The sequence below is a fragment of the Seriola lalandi genome, unplaced genomic scaffold (assembly GCF_002814215.2).
Source record: "Seriola lalandi dorsalis isolate HSWRI2012SDOR001 ecotype SW California unplaced genomic scaffold, Sedor1 jcf7180002054872, whole genome shotgun sequence".
Classification (NCBI taxonomy): domain Eukaryota; kingdom Metazoa; phylum Chordata; class Actinopteri; order Carangiformes; family Carangidae; genus Seriola; species Seriola lalandi.
In genome coordinates this window covers 139,083-165,622 of record NW_019525425.1, presented here as the reverse complement: position 1 = coordinate 165,622, position 26,540 = coordinate 139,083, and the positions used below count along the sequence as shown (strand labels likewise).

The 26,540-nt window shown below is 39.2% G+C and overlaps 1 protein-coding gene across 3 annotated transcripts in view; it reads right to left on the bottom strand.

The window, feature by feature from the left end:
- The window catches only part of coro2aa (coronin 2Aa), a 42,307-nt gene extending 16,694 nt beyond the window's left edge, over positions 1 to 25,613 (bottom strand). Inside the window, exons 1-3 of one of the 3 annotated variants that reach the window (XM_023428231.2) lie at positions 25,291 to 25,613; positions 9,149 to 9,248; positions 574 to 774 (exon numbers count right to left, since the gene is read on the bottom strand). In XM_023428231.2, the coding sequence (XP_023283999.1) occupies positions 574 to 774 (201 nt within the window). In that variant the 5' untranslated portion in view covers positions 9,149 to 9,248; positions 25,291 to 25,613. Of the gene's footprint in view, positions 1 to 573; positions 775 to 9,148; positions 9,249 to 9,397; positions 9,534 to 25,290 lie in introns of those variants that run through there. The other 2 variants (XM_023428232.2, XM_023428229.2) reach the window with 2 other exon arrangements.
- Positions 25,614 to 26,540: the final 927 nt, after the last annotated feature.

The window sequence follows — 26,540 nt, the reverse complement described above, 5'->3', positions numbered from 1 at the left end:
TTCACGTTAATATTCAGTGCGATATTGGCTTTATGTTAGCCATTTTCTATTTTGAAGGGAGGATTAATTTCTTTTGTTTTGTACTAACCACTCAGTGGCAAGCGAAGTAGTATATCTGGCCTATTTATGTTATTATTAGTCAACACAGAAGCTCCAGTTGCAATACCAATTTAAGATTCATTATTTCTGTGCCTCAACTTTCAACAGCCTATATAACTACATCCATCTCATTTATCTAAAAATCACCTAAAAAAAAACTGTGATCAGTTTTGTAGTTTTCCAGCGAGAGAAACACAATGTTGGTGAGGACAACACTAGACTTAATCAAATAGCTTTAAAAAAAAAAAAAAAAAAGAAAAAGAAAAGAAATTCAGAGGTCTGCAAGCAGACTACTTTTCGCTCCTTGTAGCAAGACAATTTGTCCCCCATCAGAGTACAAATCAATGAAACTTTGGCAACATATCCCTGGATGCCTTATCGCCATTTTGAGTGAAATAATGCATATACCACTTAAAAAGACATCAGGACAAAAATGACAGTCTGTAAATTCAACCATGAGGTGCAGATACTCACATGATGGATGGACAGGACCAGGAAGGCCCCTCCCCCAGCACACTCAGTGATGACTGCCAGGAAACGTGGGTTGACAGCACAGAAGTTGTTGTCCTGGACGCTGCGTGTGATTGGCACGCCATCATAGCAGCTCTCCTTGGTGGCGGCCTTACCAAACACGTGGCGGAACTTGGAGCTGCGGTACTGAGGACGCCATGTCATCTGAGAGAGCAGAGAGGGAGGGAGGAGAGGAGAGGTCAGGGAAGGAGAATCATCCATCTTGCACAGTTATGGTGACAGGGCTTTTTATAGGTGTTAATACTGCTGCTCCTTTCTCTCAAGCAAACAGAGCAGGGTAATGGAAGATATGACTAAATCTGCAAAACCTGAGCAGCATTCACTCTGCAGTAGCATCACATTGAAAACCAACTTATACTACTTAAGTATACTACTTATACTAACCTACTATTTGGCCCATTCATTCATGTTTTTCTATCATTAATAAGATTCCATTCTGATGGCTGATAAAGTGTCCATTTTTCTCATTTTACTCCCAGTTATGCTTCTTGTAGTCAAGATATGTCATAATTTTTCTATTAAGAAGATTCATTCCCCTATTATTTGGTCGTTTGTCAGTGGCGCTACCTTCCCCACTGCTTTTTTACTTGCTACTAACAGTATTTTAACCAGATATCCGTTGTTTCCCATTACACTTTCTTCAGATGAAATACAGAAATGAAGTATAATGATACTTTCACTATAAGCTTTGATTCTGATTTGGATCACACCATTCACTTGGAGGAATCTGCTTTGATGTATTTTCTAGCCTATAGTAATCCCTTAGTAGAAGGTATCTGTATAATTCATGTGTCCAAAAATCATATTTTTCTCTCAGACTTGTGATTATGTTGAGTTAACACAGTTAATTTCAGGTTTTTGTGAAGTTTAGGACTTGCATTGTTGAACTGTCTTACACCAAAATTACTTCTCATCTTGTGGTGTTCCACAGGGCATTATTTTTGTCCCACTTTTATTCCCATTAATTGCTAATGATGTGAGTTTTGCTGTTGTTATATTTAGATTCTGACTATTCTGCTTTTCTTGTGTCCCAGATTTATTAGAATGTGGTAAAACAATCACTGAGTTTTTGAACGTCCAGCAGTTGCTGGTAGATAACTTATCACTTCATTTGGAAAGAAACTGTATGATTTTCATCCAGAGCAAAAGGACTTAGTCAGTGTAATAGATTTAAATGCACAATGTAATGGAAAAATCATTAAATAAGCAATATCTATGACAGGTGGTGTAATATGTCAACATGTGTCTGTTGAGCATCTAAGAACAACAGAACTACAGAATAACAGGGACAGTGTCAGGATCTAGTGTCATAATTACAAAGACTCTCTTTATATTGCCACTTCAAAGCTTCCAGGAATTAAGATTTGCATATCTAAAAATAAATTAGACACCGGCTTGTGCTGCATCCTCAAATCTACAGTCAAATAAGTCATTTTGAATACATTAAATTTACCATGCTAGTGAGCCAGACTATAACAACTTCAAAGGCTTTGATTTCAACTATTTATGTTTTTGGGTTGTCTGTCCATACGTCCCATTCTCATGAACGTGGTATCTTAGGAATGCCTTAGGGGAATTTCTTCCAATTTCGCAGAAAAATGAACTTGACCTGAAGGAGGAACTGAATTTGAAAAAACTGAACAGATTTTGGTGGTTATAGGTCAAAGGTCAAAACACATTTTCAGCCACAACTCACGGGTTCATACATGAATTATGACTTAATTCAACACAAATATCTAATAGGGTAAAATGAGGAAGTGATGACACTTTATATCCAAACAGTTTATTGTTTATTTTATTCAGTGCTGTAATTCAGAAAGGGGAGATTGTGACAATATTTCCTGAAACTTCACTAGTGTAAGTATGTTTCTGTTTTATTTACAGATCTAAAAGACTTGTTATGTGGGGATAATTGAATCAATTTGTTTGGTTGGGAAAACATTTTCCTAAATATTGTTGCTCTAAAGGGGAATATGCTTAGACCTGGCATGAAAACAATCACCACAGATAAGTGTGAAAGTTTATGGTTTAAGAATAGGATGTATGAGCTCAGGTTAGTTATTGAGTCACTGTTTCCTCTTTCTTTATGTTAGATCATTTGTTCATGTGTTGTATATGACAATATTTATAGTCATGACTGTAATTATGTTTTATGTTACAACCAGATGGCTTATCTAATAATGCCAGTATTGATGCGAGTTATCAGGGTTTTTCCCTGATTAATAGTTCTTGGCCACAATTTTTGTATGAAATTGTTGTTTGTTGTTGCTTTTAGGACTATTAATCAAGTCCCCCAATCAAGTGTACTACCCTTAATGAATAAAGAGAGGAACACCAGTGAAACTTCACAAACATTGAGTCTCTTTTTAGCCACTTTCCTTAAGCCAGTCAATGCATATGTCATTATTGTGAGAGATACAGTAAGTGGCTCTGGTCCACAGGGACGAGGCCCGGCCAGCCAGCATGTCTGCTCTGCTACTCTGCCTGGCTCCCTGCCTGCCTGCTGCATGGTCATTACTTATGAATTAGGGGTGGAGGAGGTTGATGGACAAGATGTTAACGCAAAAGAAATGGACCCAAACAACAACTCAAAGCAGACGCAGAGAGAGCAAAGAGGCAGCAGGAGACAACACAACAAGAGGTGGTAAAAAGTCATCACAAGTATCTGTTTTCTTAGAAATCACACATCACCTGAAAACAATCCTGCCCCTAAAAACTATGACATCATTCTGCTGATTTATGTGGACTGCTCACTGGTGATTCATGATGGCTAAATAAATACAACCAAGTGTGACGTCACAGTGAGTGAAGTAAAAATAACAGTATTTGGTTAGCATGATGCAGGTGTGGCTGCAGCAGTGCTGCCTGGAAAGAGGCTGAGCAGGGAAACCGAGGGGGAGAAGGAAAAAGGAGAATCCCAGAGTAACAGAAAAAGACGGGTAGAGATCATGACTCTCCATGTCTAAGCTTTCTCTTCCACCTCTCACCTTCTACCCCCGGGCCATCATTGAGAGCTTAATATCATCACGCAGGAATGTTTCTCCACCTGACAAAGAGCTTCATTAAACTTCTCAGGTGTTTAAGAGTCTGAGTGCCTCTAAGACACAATCCGTCACATCCATATGATCATCTGTGAAGTTCAACTTGTAATGTTCACAGTGTTAACCTCTCATAAATTTGTTGCACATTTTGCCGTGCTTCAATAAACTAAACATTGACAAAAGAATTGTATAAAATTTAAATAATAGGGCCTTGTTACCTTTGCAGCTCTTAGACTGGACTTCCTAAAGCAATATGGCAATAATAAGGCAATATGTTCACACTGACAAAAACTAACATGGTGATGTACAGCGAGTATAATGTTTATACTAGCATGTTAACAGTGCTAACAGTTGACATTAATAAAGCACAGCGGGTTATAAACCACTGTATTTATCAAATTCAAATATTGACCTGATGATGGTGCTGGATGAAAATTTAGGGATTCATCCTTAAGGTAACATCAATGTATGAGCCAAATGGTGTCATGGCAATCCATCCAATAATTGTTGGAAAATTTCACTCAAAACCACAAATATTAACGTCATGGTGTTGCTAGAGAAAAAAGGGATCACAAAGTCACTACGATTCATCCTCTGGGGACCATGAATGTCTGAAAGTTTGTTTCAGACGGATCATGTGACCTATAGATCAGCAATTTTAACTCCATTGTTAGCATGGCTAAAAATGACTAATTGATGAACTGATTATCAAGAAAATAACTTTAATTTTGTGTTATTCAAATTATCAATGAATGAACTAATTATTTCAGGTCTAACCCACATTTTTATGTATACTTTGGACTTCCTTAAATATACTCCCCTTTAGTGGTTCTTATAGTCGTTAAGTTATTCCAATTATGTAAACTCTAATTTCTCTCTGTGTTACAATGCAAAATCTCCAACGCACATTACTGATCATTGTCACCCTTTGTCTTTGTGAAAGAAATGCCACCTGCTCTGCTCTACCATAACAAAACAAATATTTAAGGTGAACTTCCTCATAGGAACTAGAATATAGGCTGACACCCCTGAGGGTGTGAGAGGAATCAACTACGTGACAGACATGAACTGTTGCGTACTCTCTATTTCCAACATTTAACAATTTGAATGCTTCAGCAAGCGGGTGTACATTTTTGACAAAGGAGTGAATGCAGCGCTCAGTAAGCACCATGCACTTACAAACTGGAGCACATCTGGGTTGATATAAATCAGCATTCATGTTCTGCTGAGGCTTACAAGGCCAGAGAGAGAAGCTTCCAGGGCAAGAAGCTAAGACATCTTGTCACATCTAAATCAGGTTGTAATCAGGCCAGTGGCAGCTTCCTCTCAGCTGTGTGTTATAGCAGGTACACACAGCGGGCTGCACGGTGGGCGGAGTCCCTCTCTGCTCCTCGCAGAACTGATGATGAAAACACTATTCTAGTTATTTTTACACCGGCTTCTTGCTGATCAAAAGACCGTCAGGCACGTTCACTGACAGCAGGTAAAAACAATTTTATTCACAAGAACTATCTTTGACAGGCTTTATGATGCAGTCCATTTTGTCAGAGGGAAATTTATTTAAGTCCATGACCAGTGAGTCACAGCGGCAAAAGGGCTGTAAAAACAGTCATAAAACTAAACTGAAAACACAGATATGATTTTTAAAAAAAGAGATATATTGTACATCTGGTTTGCTCAGCCAGTGTTCTTGTGTGGGTCTGTATATGTGCATAGCATTCACCTATCCCTCACCTACAGGCTGTCTTTTAAGCACCTCATAACTCATAAACATGCACACTAGCAGCCACTCCTCTCTTTGGCTCACCAAGGCTCTCTGCTGTAGGAGGGGGAGTTCAAAGTTTACTTACTGGTGTCAAGATATCGGTTACTCAAGCAGCACAGGGCCTAAAGCTATGAAAGAAAGAAGCAGAAGTCTGCTAATCCAAACACTCCCATCAATGTACTATCAATACCTGCAACCATTCGTCTGCAAGGACTCCTGGCCCTTTCTTATCCTAAAAATACTGACCTTGTGACACCGAGCCTAATCCTCTATCTAAGGCGCGCACCGGCCCTGCTCTCTCAATCTGTGGATGTAATATTTTGTAAACGCTCACAGTGAAATTCAAGACAAGGAATGTACAGGTGTTAAGATACGCTGAGGCAGTATGTGTGTTCACATATTCATTGTGTGTGTTTGAGTGAGTGAGACACACTTCCTTTGGTTTAGACTGTCTGATATCATACACAGATGACAGCTAGCAACCTCTGTCTTGTAATAGGATAACAGCCTCACTGGTAATCCAATAGCAGCTACATTGCTATATGTGCACATGTGAATAAGTATGAAAGGATAAAGACAGGATATGGATGTGTGTGTTTGAGTCACTGTGTTTATCTGGAGAATCTTTCAGCTTTGTGCATACATGCATCATATACACAAGCTGTGAACGACCGCTGAAGAACAAACTATGGATGCACATTTTCTATGGTGCTGCAAAGAAAACTGAACTTAGTTACACCATCTGTGGGAAGGTGTGTTTGTGTAGACATCCATGCTGTCATGCACAAATTCACGCAAACATAAAAACACATCTTAGTTTCTCTTTTGTTAAAACTACGCCAGTGCATCAGCGGCAAAGTGCAAACATGTTCACATTCTCTTCCCCACTTTAGTCATTTCATCCACGTCACATTTGTACATTCAGATTTTCAGATTAGCTCACAATTGTCCTTTATTCCTAGTGGGTGTTTTACAGGTGTAAAATCATGAACAGACAAAAGTGCATTAATGATTAACATACACAGGAGACTGCTGGGCAGGGTGTGGATCATTTGAATGAAGCCAATCAACTCATGGATGAAAAAAAATCCATGTCAACTTCACTGTGGGATTTACATTATGTATTGTCAAAATGTAATTCATTAGGTTTTCTTTGAATCCTTATTCCACATTTTTGTACAAAAAAAAACTAGAAAACAAGAACAATAACTTAATTATACAGTACTGTGAAAATTCTTTTCTAAATCTATTAAAAATAAATATGAATAAGCAGCTGAAACTTAAATTACTCTAATTTTCATGGTTTTGGCCAATGTTTCTATCTGTTATGACAATGTTGTTCTGAGATCTGGGGACACAGTGAGTTCGCTACAAACAAGCCAACTGATTCTGAACCACTTTATCTGGAAGTAAAACTTGGGCACACATGAAATGTAATAATCCCTGGTTGCAGAGGAAAACTGTGTGTGTGCACAAGTCAAAGTCGAACCAGGAAGTTGGTCTGTTGACTGTGGTGGACATTTACAACCAATAAGTTGCTTTCATTTTGTTTTTCTAGCAAGTTTGGTTAACCAGTCGGTTTATTTACAACCTGTCTGAAGGTCTGTTTGTAGTACGCTGTTATTATCACCAATAGAAACGAGGAGAAAAATTAAACGATACTAAAGTTGTAATAAACTGGAATTATCTGTTGATGGTGATTGTCCTAAGTAGGTTCAAAGACGACTAAGACAAAACTCATCTCAGCCATGTATTGAAGATTTTCATAAATTTCTGTTAAGTCACTATCACTGAATGAGGTAACACAATGGTGACTGAGTCTATGGCCCCCTGATTAAAGTTTTTCAATATCAATATATTTGCAGTTTTATGAACTGGGTGTCTGTGGCGACATCCCGGAAAAAATGCAGTTTCTGCTAATGCAAACCAAACATTTTCTATTGCTGCAGCTTCACATTGAAAGCTTGTAATTGACGCACCACAAGTTGACGTGTGAAGTATAGTTACTGGAAATGCAACGTGTTCATCAGTGAGCTTAGCACTTACCGCTATCGTGCATCAAAAATGCATCTACAAAACAAGACAACGGTAATTTTCAGCAATTTCTGACAGCGGATCAGTTTGAAATATTGCAGGGAGCAATGGAACCAGTGTGAGTTGTTAGATGGAGAGCTGCAGGTGACAGGCTGCACACCTCCAACGTCTCAGCACTGTGACTCAGTACCTGGCAGCATAAAATCAGAATACGGTTGCTCACAGATTGATGGGAAAAGTCAGATTACTGCCTGACCTCTTTAATAAAATGTCAACAGCTTGTTTTGCTGCCCCCAGAATTCTCTGACCTGCAGTACTGAACCACATTCGCTGTTAGCACCTGTAACTACAGGTGCCCCCAAATCAACCAGGAAACCTGAAAGCTTTGAGATTGCCACTTTAAGGCTACAGGGTGAGCAGGTATCCCATTAACTCATTGGTTTCCCTTGGGAGTTTTCCATCATTTACACACTGAGGAGAGTGGACAGTTTCTGCTGTGAGTCCATTAGCCTATGAGGAAAATGCAAAGATAAAGTGCAAGGCAATACAACACAAGTCATGGGTGCACTTACACGCAGAGATTCTTACTGTAAATGGACACAGGACAACCAATACATAAGCAGAAAGTAAGGTGTGTATTGTTTTGGTACAAATATGAAACCCAGGTTTTGGTACCAAATAACAAAAACTACATTTCTTAATACTTTCTCTTGGGCGGTATAAACATGTTTTATCCCCTCTTTTATATGCCAGGCTACTGAATGCATCTGTCTTAAATAAAGAATTTTGCCTGAGTATGATTAAGTTAGAAAAATTGATTTAAAAAAGGCAAAATATTATCAAAGAATAAGTACACCAGCCTGAGAAGCCAATCAAGCACATTTCGATCAGCACTCAAAAAGCGCTGAGCTCCGATACCCCGGCCCTGACTACACTTCCACAGTTTGGACCAAAACCCACGGCTCACAGATCCATAATCCTTTGACGTGAGAAACAGGATACCAAGCTTAATGAAAAGACCTCAAACAGACTTCCATTCAAACCACAAGGCACATATTTCAGTGAACGCTAGTGTTTTCAAGGGTGGACGCCACCATAAATAACCATCTGTGGGTAGAGATGACTTGACTGGGACGGTGGATGATGATGTCATTTTCACTGTTGTGGAACAACTTCAGTTTCATATTGACTTTTTTTTTTGTCGTCAGCAAAAAAAAAAAGAAAATACTTCCACGCTTATGCCGGCGAATGAGTGGCTACGTGTCCAAGTTTGGGGTAATAGGATAATTAAAATAAATCTGTGCTGTGCAGGGAAAGTTTTTTAAAAATAGTTTTTCCAAATATGCATGGATTCAGGCAAAGGGCTGGTTTGAGGGAAGATTTCTGTTTCATCTTGTTCAAGCCTGTCTCCTGCACACATACTCCTGAGTTTGATTCCTCGGGCTAAAAAGTGAGCTCTCCTTTTTTCTATCTCTCTCTCACACACACACACACACACACACACACACACACATACTAAAGAGTAAAAGATCGATAACAGATTGTCAAATTGCAGAGACAGAAAAGAAAATAGAGAGACATCTCAGAAAAGAACGAAAAAAGAAAGAGTGTGAGCAATTGAGCAAGAGGGAGTGCGAGGGGTGTGAGAGAAGCAAACTGGGAGTTCAGCAGCACTCACCCTGTCGAGTGAGTCGTCACTGGCACGAGGAGGAGCAGCAGGTCCTTGAGAAAAAGTTAGGTCTCTGTGTCTGAATGGCAACCGAAAGAATGAAAAATCCCTTAAAAAAAAAAAAAAAAAAAAAGTCACTCTTCTTGCTTTATCTCAAGCACATGGAGCTTCTGTTTGTCTTCTACGCACAAACACATGCACACTAACACGTACACACACACAAGCACACACAGACATACACACACACACACAAGCGACCTGTCCAAAATCTTAATGTCCCGTCCAAGAAGAGTCCTGACCGAGCTTCTTCTTTGACGTGCACACAGACAGACAGACAGTCAGAGGAGACGGTGGGTGTGTGTGTGCAGCATGAAGCCCAGAGCGTGTGTGAACAAGCAGGGGGAGAACGCAGGAGTGCGTACACTCCCAGAGAGGGGAGGTGACTACAAGGAGAGAGAGAGAGAGAGAGAGAGAGAGAGAGAGAGAGGGAGGCAGAGAGAGCAGGTAATCACACTCCCTCTCTTTCCTTGAGTGCCGCTCCCTCTCGTCACTCCTCCACAGTTTGCTCAATCAGGATGTCTCACTCCATCTTTGAGGGGAAGGAGGAGGGAAGGAAAACTGCAGACGCTCATCAGATGTGTCTTTTTTTTTTTACTAAATTTGTAGCTAATCAATGTAGAGTTTTCCTAGGAAGACTGACGGAAGCAATCAGCAACTGATCATTAATTTATTGTGTCAGCAAAAATGCTAAAATCTTGCAATGTGAGAATTTGCTGCTTTCCTTTGTCATATATCCAAGTTTAGTTTTGGACAAATCAAGAAGTTACTTTGAGCTGTGGGAAGTTTGAATGGGTGTTTTTCACTACTTGTTGACATTTCATTGATTAACTATAAGGAAAATAATTGTTAGTTGCTGCCCTACATCCATTACAAAGTTTATTGGTATGGTGCCTTTCAAATTCAAAGATTTTTCAATGAGCCAAAGAAATACTTTTGAACAGCTTTTAAATGAAAAAAGAATGAACAAAACAGTAAGTGACACTACACTGACATATACAGGCTGCTTTTGATTTTGGATTTTCAATCGAAAACCCAAAGATGATTCATTTACTAAAGATATTTCATCATCATTTTAGCTCTATAAATTATAAGCACACACATGCAAGAAGGACTGATCACAATCGAAGCAGCAGAGGCTTAGATATTTTGACTTGTAGTATAGAAACACTGGATCACACATTTCCCATAATGCAACTCATTTGCATCTTTAGTTTGTTTGTTGTTAGACTCTCCTCGCCTGATCCACAGAAGACATGATAAAAATGTTTCTACTGGCTGGGTAGCACTCTTCATGAAGAGTAAATGGAAATTAGGGAAATGCCCCTTTAAAAGTTTAATAGACAAGCACAACATCCCTGCTGCTGAGTCCACTCAGGGACTTTTGCTATATCTGATCTATGTCTCTCCCCTGTGACCTCTCCAAGGGAGAGATGCTCAAGAAATACACAGAGCATACAGAGCAAAAAAGGGACTTTCCTTTGCATACCTGACTATTAGCTATGTTAGCTTTTTGTATCAATTCATTCATTCTTGAGCTGCAAAAAACGAGAATGTGGGCCAGATGTTCTCCACTATAAAGACACCAAACTAATATTTCTACTTAATGTAATAATCTCTGGCAGTCGCTCTCAAACCATCTGTCCTCTGTGAAGTTCAATCCGACACTCCTCAACCCAACCACCTTCAACTTAAAAGCATAAAGGTGCAACCTGCACACACAATTAGATTGGCTGGATTGTTTGGCGAACAGCCAGCTGCTAAAAATGAATTCAACCGTTCACATGGCTGCTGCTGTACAATGGTGGTGATCGCTCCGAGTCAAACTCAAACATTACGTAATGACACATCAGCGCCAGGCTAGGCTAGGCTATCAGGTCGATATCAGGACGGGGTGAAAAAAGCTGGCCACTGACAGCTGGCCTTCACATGGTCAAACAGGGGTGTAGCCAGGGGGCTGATCAATCGTTGTTATTGCAGAAACGTGCATGCCTGCACGCCAGTTGTAAGCACTATTCCTGTAATGCAATGATTAAATCTTAGTGAGGTGTAGGTCTTTAACATTAACTTGGCTTCTTTTATCCATGTGGTTGGGTTCAGAGTTATTTAATGACGGATTTATCCTATATTGTTTAATCTCTGGATTTGTTTAATGCTAGTTTAATGTCCTTCCTTAATTTTGTCAATATGCTTTATATGCACTCTTGTAAGTTTAATATACAACTGTTGGATTTTTGCCTTTGCTTTTACAGTCCCGTGTACACAGAGTGTCCATGCAAGAGTAAAATGCTCTCATTGGACCACAGTGTACGGATAAAAGCTGAATAAACAGATTTAACAATAGTTAAATAATAATAATAGTTTAAAGTTGAATATTTGTGACTAAAATATCAACATTCAAAGTTGAAGTTTGAACTTTACTTTTGATTTATTAAGCAAAAGAACCAAATCTGCTTCATCAGGACTGAGAGGGTGTGGTTCACTCAGATTTTGGTTTTCCTGAATCTAAGAAAAAAGGTTTTTAGGGGCTTAAAGTACATATAATCACCATAACAATAATTATTATGGTGAATGACCTCTTTTACAATGGTGTATATATTATTAAATGATTACCACTGATTAATTAATATATAAGCAGCAGTTTAATGTTGAAGCGGTGTTGAGGTAAAGCAAATGTTCCCAACTTTATACACTGTTGAGTACTTTTATGTATAGCTGCATTATTTTCTATAAGATGATCAAATGTTTCCTATGTAAAACCATAATATGCAAAGTGACCAGTGACAGCAGACAAATAAATAAATAAATATAGTGGAGTAAAAAGTACACTAGTGGAGAAAAACTATAATGTAGCATGAAAAATGGAAAAGGAAAACACAACAAGAAGGCTCAAAATTCTAGTAAAAGTACTTACAGGAGATGCACACACCCACACACACACACACACCCACGTATATAATAGTGACAAAGCTGGCTACAAACACATCTTCCACGAAACATGCAACAAAGTCCAATGGTCACACGCTGTCTCTGAGATAAGAGGCAGGACCCACAACCTGGTAAACACATACATGGCTCATCAAAGGCAGGAGTTTAACTCGACAATCTGCTGGGATCATTTTTAATCAGCGAGAACACACCCACCCAAACCTTATCATCAGTAGACAATGACCATTCATACTCAGCCCTTAAAAAACTGAAACCAGCTGCTCTGCAGAATAGAATAGACTGATTACACTTAAAGAAATCTGAGAATGGTATAGTCTGAACAAACATGGCACAGACATGACCATGATTTACAATTTTAAGTTCAAGCCAGTATCAATCTGAACCAGACAAGACAGTGGAGTGATTGGCCAGCGTCACCATGTATCTACTCCTCTTATCATAGCAGACAGACAGTGCTGATTTATGACACCTGTAGGCTCCACCTGTTGTTACACTCTTTATTTTCTTTCATTCAGCTCTAGGCTCTGGATTAAACCTTGGCATTTCGAGCAAGCGTGTGTGTGTGTGTGTGTGTGTGTGTGTCTCACTTGTGGCAATTATCAATAAGGACAGGGCATGCGTCCTAAAAGCCTGTGGCTCTTTCCAAAGAGCTCAAACCAGAGGCTTGCTCTTTAATCACAGATCACACAGCCACAGACTAATAGCTAGCTTCTGTGAGAAAATAGGCCAAAGCCTTTGACACTACAGAGCCACTGTGACCTTCCCTCCCTCACTTTGTCATTGCTGATTATCTGACTGTGTTTTGACTGTAAAACACCTGGTTTCAGTATCAAGTGCAATCCTGTGTTTCAGTTTGAGGTTTGGGCTTCTTGTATTTTAAATGGTCAAGTGTTCACTAACTGAGCAAACAGTGCAGTCCCATTCAAGTACACACTTAACTGAACAGGTGCTGTCAGTTTTTGAATAAGTTATTTGGAGCTATTGAAGTCCAGTGTACACAGAAACCTCCATTAAAGACGGATTAATTTACACGAGTCCTTCTGAGAGCAAACAAATGTCTAAATGACTGGTTAGGGCAACACCTTCCCTGAAATAAAAACCCTTTTACCTCACTTGGTCTTATTTGTGAGTCCTGAGCAGCACTGTGCACGAGAAAAACCTGAAAAAGCTTGACCTGCTTTATCATAAATTTGCATGTTGCTTTACGCTCTGGTTTTGTTGTTTTACTGTGCAAATGAGGAGGCACACCTGCCCGAACTCACGGGAGAGATACTGATGCTACAAGTTGCCTCACTGGCCAGTCGGAGAAAACATTTATACATTTTCCAATTCACGTGCAGTTTATGTGCATTAACACTCCAGCAAATAAAGTTGAATAAATCTGATTCTTTCAGGGACAGAAAACAATTGAGTACTAAGGTGCTGGCAAGACTGGAAGGATTCAGGTCAGCAAGATTTATTCTGACATGATAATATGAAGAAGAAAATAAGATGGACAGTCTTCTGTCAAGGAAGAAAAGAAAAGCAGGTGATGCTCATAAAGCAAATATGCCAAAGAGTCAAATACCATATCCTAATATATACTGTATGTTGATACTGACGTGGCAGAAGAACTACAAACTGTGAGAACAGGCACAGTCACAAACCACTCACAAAGTGAAGATACAGTATGAATAATTGAGTTTCAGATCAGATCATAACCTACTCTTGTGTCTCAACAGGCCGAGGTGTGACTAAATACATTGATATCTCTGGGTAATAAATCGCTGCTCACTGTAGCCTAAACAGTTTTCCAAAGTTTGTTTTCCAGCCAACGCATCGTAGATATAGACAAAAACACTGAAGTCACTGTGTGACTGCGTCGACTTGCCAACAAGATTCTTTCACTTTGACTATGCAGACAGTCGGATCCACTCAAGCAGATCAAAGACAGAGAGGTGATGGCAATCAGCAGACAGGAAGTGACGAGGAGAACAAAGTATTTGATAAGGTGTTCAATAGTCATTCTAAAACGAATGTTGCTGTCAAATAAGGAGCCGCATTTTATCGCATTGTCGACTAAAGTACATTGTGTGATGGTGAGCTCATCCCCAGTTAGATGAAATGTTAGCATGCCCATGCAGCGCACCTTGTTCTTTCATGTCCGATTCACTCCAATATTTGCATCAACACAGCTGTTTGAAACGATTCCCATTCAGTGACATCACATCCTTACTTACCTGCTCACATCAACTTTGGCAGCGAATCATGGTTTGTACAGCCAATAATCCCTGGATTCACATCAGAGAAACACTCGTGAAAAATACATTTCGCTCACTTTAAAGATCAACACTCACGTGTAATTTAAAATGCTATACAGAGAATCCTTCATGTGCACCTCTCTTGGTTTTCACACTCCTATAACTATGCTGATTTAAGACTCAAAGAATGCAATCTTTCACGCAATCACACGTACACACAAATGTCTGGCATCCAGGTGTTCAACAACAAACATCGACTGGGTTTGACGAGCTGGAAACCAAATCAATTCCTTTATCGACTTACAGTAACATGGTCCAGACCCAAGACATGCTGGATGGAGGTTTTATTGCACACAGCACATAATGATCACATCACAGAGAGACAGACAGCTCCATGTACTTAAAACTTCATTTTGTTGACTTGTTTGCTAAAAATAGAGATAAAATACCTTTGTGGGAATCTTTTGATAAGACTAGAGTTAAGTCCTGTAGTTTCCTAGAAGGGCAATTGGTATGTAGTTGTAGTTTCTTTTAGTGTCCCAACTCAGAGGCTGCATTTGAAGACTGATTGCATCACAGCCGTGCGACAGGGCTGTGCAATTTCGAGCCCGAGGATTACACTTTTAAATGTAGGTATCGGGTTACAGCTCCGTTCAACAGCTAACAGTACAACTGTTAAAAATCAAGGGCCTTAAAACCTCAAGGTTTGTGAAAAAAAGATACCATGTGACCATTCTCTAAGCCCTCTGTAATTCTCTAATCATTTTTAAAATAATTATTTCAGGCAGCAGCAGACAAAGGCTTCTCCTTTCTATCTGGCTAAATAACAACTGGTGGACTTTGTGAGCTCTAGCGACCTAGTTAACTAACCTTAGCTGCATGAATTGGTTGATACTATAGGTTTTTCCAAATACAGAGTAGATCAAGTTCAGACTCTATATTTCTGTACTTGGGAGTTCAAACTTGGCAAATTCAACTCAGGAGTCTAAGGCAAAATTTGACTGGAAAATAATCTTAACTCAAAAGGTTCACAAACAGAATTTTTGAGAAAAAAAAAATGGAATTGACAATGAGTTTGGAAAAAGATAAACTTGATATCCAATATGTAAAGTCTGTCTCTTATACACATCTGCCATCCATCCTTCCTATCCATAGTAACTGTAGTCAAGGTGAGTTTCACTTTCTGTGACTCATGGGGATTAGCCTGCCTGTATATAAAGGCTCAGCGTCTCTCTCTGAACAATACACAGACTGCTGCAGTGCACACCCTGTTATCAGGCTGAGGGAGGCCACTGCTAATCAGATCACGCCCATTAGCTAACTGCATTAACGCATTGTGATAGTCGCCACGCAGAACCTGCAGCTCACTGATGTGTTAATGCCAAAGTGTCTTTCTACAACATCTCACACCGAGGAAAAGTACACTTCAGTTGAGAATACCTTTAGAAGTTTACTATCACGACCCAATTACATTTTTGGCTAAAAAGACTATTTAAATTTATAGCTGACTTTTACTCAACTTGTATTCAGTATCTTTGTTTAGTGTGTTTTGGTGCTAACTTCCGCTAATTAGCACTAAACACAAATCAAAGCTGAGGCTGATGGGAGTATCATTAGTTTTGCACATATTTCGACATAAACCAAAGAACTGGAAGTAAAAGTTTGACCTGATGATGGCGCTAGATGAAACATCAGGGGATTGTAAGTATTATTCAAATTCACCCTGAGTTGCACATAAATGTTTGTCTGCATCAAAAATGCCAACCTCCTGGTGGCACTAGAGGCAATCATCAAAGCTAGTAGGATTTATCCTCTGTGCACCATGAATATCTCTACAAAATGTTATGGTAATCTATCAAGTAGTTGTTGGGATATTTAAGACTGGACCTAGTGACCCACCCTCACTGCCATCTCTAAAGCCATGCCGCTAATGTGGCTAAAATTATATTACAAATAAATATACAGTATATTAAGCAAAATTAGCATGAGCCGTTTTGATACTCTGCACGGGATTAAGGATCTAGTAGGTTGAAGTGTTCGGCTCAACATACCTGTAAATCCATCTAGCAGCATTTGAAAGGAAAATACTTGTTGCGTCTAATAAACAAATGTACATATTTGCCACTCGCCTGGTCAGAGAGCGAGCGTACATTTGCTCTGACAGCATCCTTCGCGGCCATTAAGGCTACTTCAGGCCTCCGGGATCGATACGGTGAACAAACACATACATCAGCGGAGAAGGCCATCTACTTCCTCTCTTCATTAATAATGAATCAGACTCTGCTGACCCATCTGCCTCACGATTAAGACCCCCTGCCTCCTGAAACAACAGGGGCACACGCCGATTCAAATACTGCCACATTAACAAATACAACATAATATAATAACCACCACCACCACAGAGCTTAAGAAATCAATGCTATGTATCAACAAGAATATTAAGTAGAAATGTTTTATGTTTTATTTTATTTTTATGAAAGTTAGAAACGAAGAAAATAGATAAATAGGAATGAAAAAAAGCTAGTGAAATGATTAAATAAAGTACGTCAGAGGAAAACTGGAAGAAAAAAGAACAACGATATTTTAGCCTATTTAGTCCTAAAACTTATTGAAAATAACAGTGAGAAGGTGAAAAATCACTCAAATGTTCATAGCTCATAAAAATATATAACCTTTTGACAAAGGGTTGCAAAGTAGCTGTGCCTATTTATTATATATGTGTTTATTATAAATATATTTATGCTCCATGCATCTGGTAAAGTGACGGGGCGGGGGGGTCAACAGAGGACACGGACCTGGATGAACACAAGACCATTTATTTCCTCTAGCCCTCATGCAGTACCATGACACTGGAGTCACATTCATCAAAAAAATTAAATACATGGTCATGTTTGAATAACCCAGAAGGTCGAGGAACAAAACTTTAGACTCTTCTTACTATCTGGATTAAAATATATGTATGTCTATATTCAAACAAAGGCGGTAGCCTGACATGACATATGATGACTTGATTTGTAAAATGTGAACCAAAATTAAATCAAGCAAGGAGATACAGTATATTTCCAGTTACCAGGACAGGAAACAGCATCACAACAAAGATTTGACCTTAGTCTCTGAATATTCTGAGAACATCTTCATAAATTCTTAAAAATGATGATGAAAATATTTATTTTTTCAGGAAACGAACCCTTGGGTCTGTGAGTCATGTAATGTAAATACATGACTGAGAGGCAGAAACTGGGGCTACAGGACATTAAGAGCTAATCAGCAGTGTCACATTTGTAGACAGCTGCCCTAATGGAGCACTGAACTTTCCTCTTTCCTGTGGCCTTCACTGTGTTAACTCCCTGCAGCCTGAAACTGCACCACTGTGAGCTCGACACTGCACGGATCCACAGACTCTCAGTTTTTTTTTTTTTGAAGTAATCCTCTCCCTGTGTGCCCCACGTGGGAGCAGCACCAGATAATCCTCAAACAGTCGGACAGCTGTCATGTCAGAAACGTGCAGGACAACCTGCCACGACTGATCTGAGTGACGGTGATGTAACAGTGAAGAGAGGAAGCACAGACTGGAAACACAAACAGCTCTTTTTAAGCTATTGTTTAAAAAGTCATTCTGCTTCGCTGTGTACAAGACCCTGCCCTGCAGTGACAAGAAACAGCAGAAGCTGGTTTGTTGGGGAAGCTGGTGGTCTTTAGGCGCTCTGTGTGTGACAATAACAGTGAGAGGTTCTGCGGTCACGTGCAGGCTCTCCGGTTACATAAGAGCATTTTAGGATTTCTAAACCATTGTCAGGACGAGTACAGCAATCATCCTTAACATCCACCAGCAGATTGTTTCCTAAAGCCTGTGCACTTAAATATAACAGGTCTGAATCAGTTTGGTAGCTGGGCCTGAGTATAACAAGCATCAAATGACAAATACTGAAAAAAAAAAAAAAAAAATCATAAAACATGTCACTGTAATTAGGTCTGACTGCAACACGAAGTGACAAATGACAAATCCACTTACAAGTTGTGAGGATAATTATCACGTCAATCACTCCTCACATGTTTACAGAGCACAAACTTAACTGCAGATCCAACATGTATCTGAGAATGAGGAATGCAACCAACAGAAAATGAATTAGCAACTATATTGATAACAGATAAAAGCTTCTCAAATGTGAAGATTTGCTTCTTTTCTCCGTTTTAAATCATTGTAAAATGAAATACTATATATCCCCATGTCTGTGGGACGAAAACAAGCAGCTTAAAGATTAGAGCTTGGGCTTTACGGGACATTGTGATGGACATTTTTACTATTTTCTGACATGTTATGGATTAATTGATTACTTCAGAAAGTAATGGTTAGATTAATCAATAAGGAAAATAGATATTAGTTGCAGCCCTAAAGCATAAATACCCTCCTTTAAGATATATAATCAATGAATGACATCAAAGATTTTCCTTCTCAGTTACATTAAGAAATGTATTCATATTATGTATTTATTTAAAACTGCCGTTTTTCTCAGTGTCATATCATTATGAGCTGAACATTTTTTGGTTTTGAATTGTTGGTTGGAGAAAACAATCTTGTTGACTTAATCAAAGCTGATTTGGTCTGAACATCTAAAGTTATTGTTCTCCTAAAAAACGAAATCCAGGGCATACTTTACAGGCCATTTAAGACTAGATCAAAACATCTGGTCTTGATTGGTGCTAGAAAATAGCTGAAATCTGTCCAATACAAAAGGTCTTTAGTACACCCTTTAGTGGTTTCGCTTCATTTGCATTAGAGGAACTGCTGGTGTTGACTAGTAAGGCTTCAGTATTGTGACAGTCTTACCCTCAAATCCATTCAATAAATACCCTTTTAACTCAACAATAATTTAAAAAAACACAGTGAACACATGACATTTTACTTTATCTTATGATGTGGCATATTTAAAGTAAAATCATAACATAAAAGAGGCATTATGCCATGGGCTTATAGATAATATTGTCTTTTAGCTCTCTAAGATTGTTGAAAGAAACACTATAAGTCAGTATCAGTAGTTTCAGTGACCGTGTGAGAACAGTGGGATTAAATGTGAGAGGACACAAACACCATGAAGTCACCTTGGTCCTGCTGGGCAGGGAGGCAGGACTTCATTAGGTTCAGTGAAGAGTGAACCGCAGTGGGAGTGGTGGTGGAGTCAGAGACTTAAGGCCCCCGGGGGCTTTGTTCTGGAGGTATAGTCATGTATGAGGCATCATTTAGTTGCAACATCAGGTTCTCCACTACCACCACCTCAAGCCACAATGTCTGGCCTATAAAGCTACAGAGGACATGTGAGATGATCTCATTCTCCTTCAGGCTGTTTCTAACCTGTTACTAAATCAGTGATATAATCCAGCAAAAGGGCAAACAGGAATACATGATACACACAGAGTTTCAGTTGCTGCTAGAGGACACGACTGCACACATTTATCTCGCTGCAACAGTTTGTCAGTTAATCGATTTGTTTCTTCCAGCAGCTCAAATGTGAGGATTTTTGTTCTTCTCTGTTTTGTATTGTTGGAAATTTCGTGTCTGCTGAGTTTGGGCTGCTAGTTGGACAAAAGCAATTTGAAGATGGTATCCCTGTATCCCTGACGACCTTGTATGACGCTTGTAGCTCTATGAAGATGTACTTACGCACAGTGGTACTTTGAGCCATTGTCACGGTCACAATGCTAACATGCAGATGTTTAGCAGGACTAATGTTTAACATGTAAACTAGTTTGGCAATATTAGCACACTAACATTGGCTAATTCCCAGTGGGCACAAAGTACAGCTGAGGCTGATGGGAATATCATTAGTTTTGCAGGTATTTTTCCATAAAGCATTGGACAAATTTTGACCCGACGATGGCACTACAGAAAAAGCTAATCACCAAAGTTCTTACAGTTCATCCTCTGGAGACCTTGAATACATGAAGCAAATGTCACAGCAAACCTACCATCTGTGGTGGAGATATTACACTACAAATCAACAACGTCAACCTAGTGGCGGCGTGAGAGGAAAAGTCAGCAATCACTCATGTCATTAGCATTCATCATCTGGAGACCATGAACATGTCGGCCAAATTTTATGGCAATCCATCCAATAGATGTTTAGAGTATTTCAGTCTGGATCAAAGTGTGAGTCGTGTATCTATTATTCTGTGAGAACAGGCAGAGATTCTCCAACCTACACAGACAGGCCTCAACAGTCTGACCTGGTCACATAATGACTTATCACCTTTTAATTGGTTTCTTCACCTCTGTGTGGATTAACAGCTGATGAGCCACAAAAACGCCACAAACACGACACATTCTCAGACCAAACGCAGCAGAGGAGAGCTGCATGTACGCAATCTGTGCATCAGGAGCAGTTGTGCTTTTTCTTATCAGCTAAAGCCTTTGAATCATTTGCATTTTAAGTGAAAATACATCAAGACCATACAGGGCTGCAACTAATAATTATCTTCATCCTTGATTATTTTCTCTATTTATCATTTGGTCTATAAAATGGTAAGGTGATGTCTTTAAATGTCTCGTTTGGTCTGACCAACAGTTTCAAAGTTCTTCACCTTGATATTCAATCTCACCTCAAGGCCCGCTTTGTAGCTGTTCTGGAGATTTCTATTATTATTTCACATGATCTTCATCAGCAGGTGGGGTACATCCATTTATCAAGGAAATGCAAATTATTGAATTTCCCTTTTTACTGAGCTCTTCAAGAACATCACGTCGATGTTAACTAAAGTTTCAACCCCTCAAACGCATCTTTCCATGAAGATCAAGCAATATCCAAATCTCCAATGACATTTGGAGTACCAAAGACTACAAAAGGCAGCTAATGGTTCCATGTTGAGAACCTATAAAATTATAGTACATTTGCCAGTGCAGTTTGGCATTTCCGTGTTTTGATGAATCAGTTGTCAAAATTGTTGCAAATTAATTTTCTGTCTATGAATTTATTTATTAATCATTTTTTTCCAGCTCTAGTATCATATATCTTGCTCATTTTGTGATTCCATGGGATGAAATATACTTCACTTGCAGTTCAAAGTACTATAATAGACTAAATATCAACAGGCTTCTGAGTTTATGAAGTCATAATGTTTGTCTAGAATACAGGTTATTGGGCGATCACTTTATTGCACAACAGCAGCATGACGGATACATATTGCCTGGAGGGGATTTCTGCCAATCAGGTCTTCAGGTTCAAGGACGTATTTGCTCAAAAGCACGCCTGCAATTCACAGCGGTTATTACAGCAGGAAGGACTTTGATACCTGTTACGAGCGGCGAGTCTGCGTATGATGTTGGAAAGCTAAATTGAGCTCTAGTTACCGTTTTGACATGGGTGACAGTGCAATACAGTACAACATAAATAGACAATAACTTATCTGCCTTTTTCACAGGAAAGAGTTCAGGAGACAAAAACAACAGAGTCTGCTTCTGAGAATCTGAAGATCTGAGCCTCCACATAGCAAACTGCACAAGTCACAGTTTGGACAGAGTGGGAGAATCTCAGGTATGTGTTAACAGTCTGTGTGATAACATGCCAGAGATACAGGTTAGCACTTCATGGCCCAACATGAAAGTGCACAGCAGATTTCCAGAGGGACACAACATAGAATTAAACAGGAGAGAGTACAGTGTCTTCAAATACCACAAAGTCCTCATTAAAAACTTTCTGACACCATCAGGGTGTTTTATTTCTCCCTCGTCAAAAGCCAACTACAAGGGTGAAGTGTATTTTTGGTCGGGAGTTTTTCTGTTTCCCACAAGTGAAGACGTGTTGCAAACTCATTAGGCCAATGCTCATATTGGCAGAAGTTTGCCCATTAAGTACATGACAGGCCGACTTAGACTGATCTAGAGCTGGCATGACACCTACACACCACCGACACCAGTATGACTTATAACTGCCACACTTGTTCTTCAACTCAGCACACCACTGACTTGTACAGTCTGGCAATTCAAGAGTGTATCGAAGCATGCAGATCATTAGCAACAGACTTATTCTTATAAAGTTAATGCTCACTAATAAACAAGTTCTAAGTTGTTACACAAACATAAGTGTGAAAAAAAGACTAAAGCCAAGCTGCTCGCAACTCCCTGTAAAAGCACAATTTCTTGTTTTTTACATTTTTGTTTCCGTACAAACTAAGGAAAGAAGATAGAACATGTTCTTTGGTGAACTTTAGAGGTGCTCGTAGGTCTATGTTTTTACTTTGGAGAGAGAGAGAAGCAGGCGAGCTGTTTGTTTCAAGTCTTCATGCTATGCTAAGCTGATTGGTTTCCTGCCTCCAGCTCCACAATTTACACACAGATATGAGTGTGGTATTGATCTTCTCACCTCACGGACAGCAAAGAATTGAGTAACATTTAAGTAAGTTAGTAAAATGTTAAATCTATATAGCTACATGACCTTTGAACTGAAAAAAAAAACTCATGGTTTCTGTTGTTAGAACTTATGAAGGACATACTGTAAATTAAAAAAAGAAATCTTTATACATGCTCTTATTGTGCTAATACCTAATAAAATTAACCAAATAAAAGTCAATTCAAATTATTCCTTATTTTGCTGGTTACCATCTGTATTCACCTAAAGCTGGGCCTCAAGTTCAGAAGCTCATTTGGTTTGTTTATAATCACAATTAGGTTTGAATCAATCAATCATTCTGTGGACAACAAACTTTTGTGAAACCATAAGTCGTGTCTTCGCAATATGATACCACTTAAAAGTCTATAAACAATGCCCAATGTTAAACTGTACAAGAGTGCAACAAAGTGCATGCCCTGGACGTGCCCCTCTGGAAGTGATGTGCCATGCCACACTAGAAGAGCCAATTGGCACAAAGTCCTAAATTTCTTCCACTGCTCCACATGTGGTGAGCATTAGACTCGGGTCATTAAACACAGAGCTCTTAAACTGCTTTTTCTTTTGTCTTAAGTTTGTTTATGACCAGCCAGACAAAAGTAAGTAAAAACAATAGATCCAAACCCTCTGGTGAACTGGTGGCTGAACAGAATACAGCCACCCACAGAGCAAAAATAATAGATGTCACTTATAACTAATTTTACATAATTAGTGTTTTGTAGACAGGAATATAACATTAACTGTATGTGTATTCTGGATATAAACTGTTGCTTACAGGACATATGAATTTGGGCTGCGACTAACTAATATTTTCATCTCTGATATTATTTTTGTAATTTCACGTTCATCTGTGGGATGCAGAAAAGCTGCAGAAAAGTTCCCATCGCAGGTTCCCAGAGTGCAATGCGATCTTATTTTGTCCAACAAGTCATCCAAAACCCAAAGATATTCTATTTACAATAATGTAAAGAATTGGAAATCTCAAAAGCTTGAACGAGCTAATTGTTGGAATTATAGCTTGATAAATGACCTAAACGATGAATCAGTTATCAGAATTTATTGGATTTCGTTTTCTTTCACTCAACAAATGAACTAATCAACTAATCATTTCAGCACAACATATGAACTTTGTGTAATTCATGCTCTTTCCATGTTCCCCCAGGGCTAGTCAACATATCCAAACTAAATGTTTCGTCTGACCAACAGTCCAAAACCGCAAAATATTCAGCTTACTAACATGTACAGCAAAGAAAAAGCAGAAAATTGTCACGTTTGAGATTTCCCAATCACTTGATCAACTGGTTTTTCTCAGCAATACATATAAATATTTTGTAGTTCCAGTAGTAGTTGGTGCTGCAATCAACAATCCACATCAATCTTTCACAGATTTTGTGAACTCCCTGTGAAAATAATCTGATTCAGTGGTTTCCAGAGTCAGATGTTGGAAAACTTCAGCAGTCCTCCAAACAAAATAGAGAATAGGCTTGTTTTATTTAAAGCTGAAACAATTAGTTCATAAATCTATTTGACAATCGACAGAAAACTAATCAGCAACTCTATCCATGATTATCTAATCGTTTTCGTCATTTTTCCAAGCAAAAACACAAAACATTTTCTGGTTCCAGCCTCTAAAATGTGAGGATTTGCTGCTTTTCTTTGTCGTATAGGACGGTAAACTGAATATATTTAGCTTTTGAATTGTTTTTCATTTATTTGAAGATTAAAACCACAGGATCTGGGAATTTACATTGCAGCTGCCAGTTTATTAGGTACACATGAACCCCTCTCTGTATTATGCAATAAAGTTCAACAGCACCACAAACGACATGCCCCACAATGATCATAAAACTGAATCAACACCTCTCGAATCAATTTCAGCAACAACTGCATATTATATCCTTCATGAAGGTGTGATTTATTGCAGGGCTGTTGTATTCGTTTGTAGAAGTACCTAATAAACTGGGAACTGTATAATGGACACATTTCACCAATTTTATGACATTTTATAGCCACAACAATTAATTGGATTATCATTAGCTGCAGCCCTAGTTTTATTTTACATTGACAACTTTCATTTGAAGTCATGTAAATGGAGAAACGATCATCTAGAAACGAGATTTTGATCAGCTTCAGTAGAAACAGCTGTGTACCTCTGTTTCAGATGATAAGGCTCTTTTCAGAAAGGGGGGGGCGCGCGACTGCAAAGTTAAAAACCATCCTGAAAGAAGCTCTGCGGTCTGTGTGGCATGAAATCAAAAATATGCATCTTACAGTAAAACACTTTCTCACACACTGGAAACCCGGACCCGAGTTCTGTCTTCGTGCCCGGTGAGAGGAGGCTGTGGAGCCGCATGGCTGAGCTGCAGCTCAGAGCCACGCTGCGGAGTGAACAGCCCAAAATAAAACTCTCACCGGGACAATCCGTTTATCGCGCAGCGCGCTGGAAAACACGTCTGCAAAATGACAAAACGACAACGTCGGCGGTCGTTTGTCATGTCTGCAGGAGTTTAGACTGAGGTGAACCCACCTTTGAGACGGTCATATGGTGCGAGACGCGTCGGCAGGTGGTGGTTTCCCCTGGAGAGGACTCAGTGGAACAGTGCAGCGGCGGCGGTGGAGGAGCCGGTGGAGGACTTTCCAGAGCGGGGACGAGTCGTGTTAGAACACCGGTGGTTGTTGAAGCATGGTGGTTATTTACAAGTCATGATGCCCGGCCTGACCTTGAGAGTCTCCCCCCCACACACACACATATACACCCACACACACACAAAAACAAAAAATAAAGACTCACAGACAGAGCATACCCTTCCTGTACACACCACAGCTACTGGGACAAAAAGGAAAATAGGAGGAGGAGGAGGAAAAGGAGGATGAGGAGAGATGCGAGCACAGGATGCGATGAGGGAGGAGGAGCAGGGAGGGGCGAGGCAATCCAGGTTGATTCAAAGCATAGTGTGTCATTAAAGGCAGATAAAAATAACACACAGTGCAAGTGGAGTCTCTAAAGACACGCCACAATGTCAAAATATGGGAGAAATAAAAAAAAGTACAATGTACACAAAGGTGGATTATAAACAGGACAAAACCATCAAATCACTGGTGTAAATAAACTAAATATATTTACTCAACTGTTCTTCAGTACAATTTTGAAGTATTTTTCATGTACTTTGTACTACATCTTATCCCACATCTGTACTTACCAGTTACTTTGATTATGGATTATACACATAAAATATGATTCATTGTTAAAGATTAAACCACCTTAACTTGCAGCATTAAACTGCTGTTTACAGGTTAATGCTGCATCTGTTAAATAATATACTATAATATATATAATAAGATAACTTTAAATGGGGTATACTTTATGGTATATCATTGTGGTTGACTGCATATATTTGTGTGTGTGTGTGTGTGTGTGTGTGTGTGTGTGTGTGTGTGTGTGTGTGTGTAGATATTTAGCATTTAGGACAGAATGAAACCAAACCAAAACAATTAGTGTGACTGTTAATTAGTTTGTGAATTTGCTTTTCTGAGACACATCAGACACATGAAGAGCCTTATAAAATGGGTGCCTTATTATAGTCCTGTGACTCAGTCTGGTAGACGGGTCATGTGTCAAAATGTAGTTTTTTTTTTTAGACTTTTTATTTGGTGCATATTCCTAAATAAATTTGTGTTCAACCTTACTGACACACAGGGCGGTTTCTTTGTCTCTGTAGGCAAATGATAATGAAGCTGTCATGTGTCGCCTCCTGTGAGAACTGTATTTCATGGGAC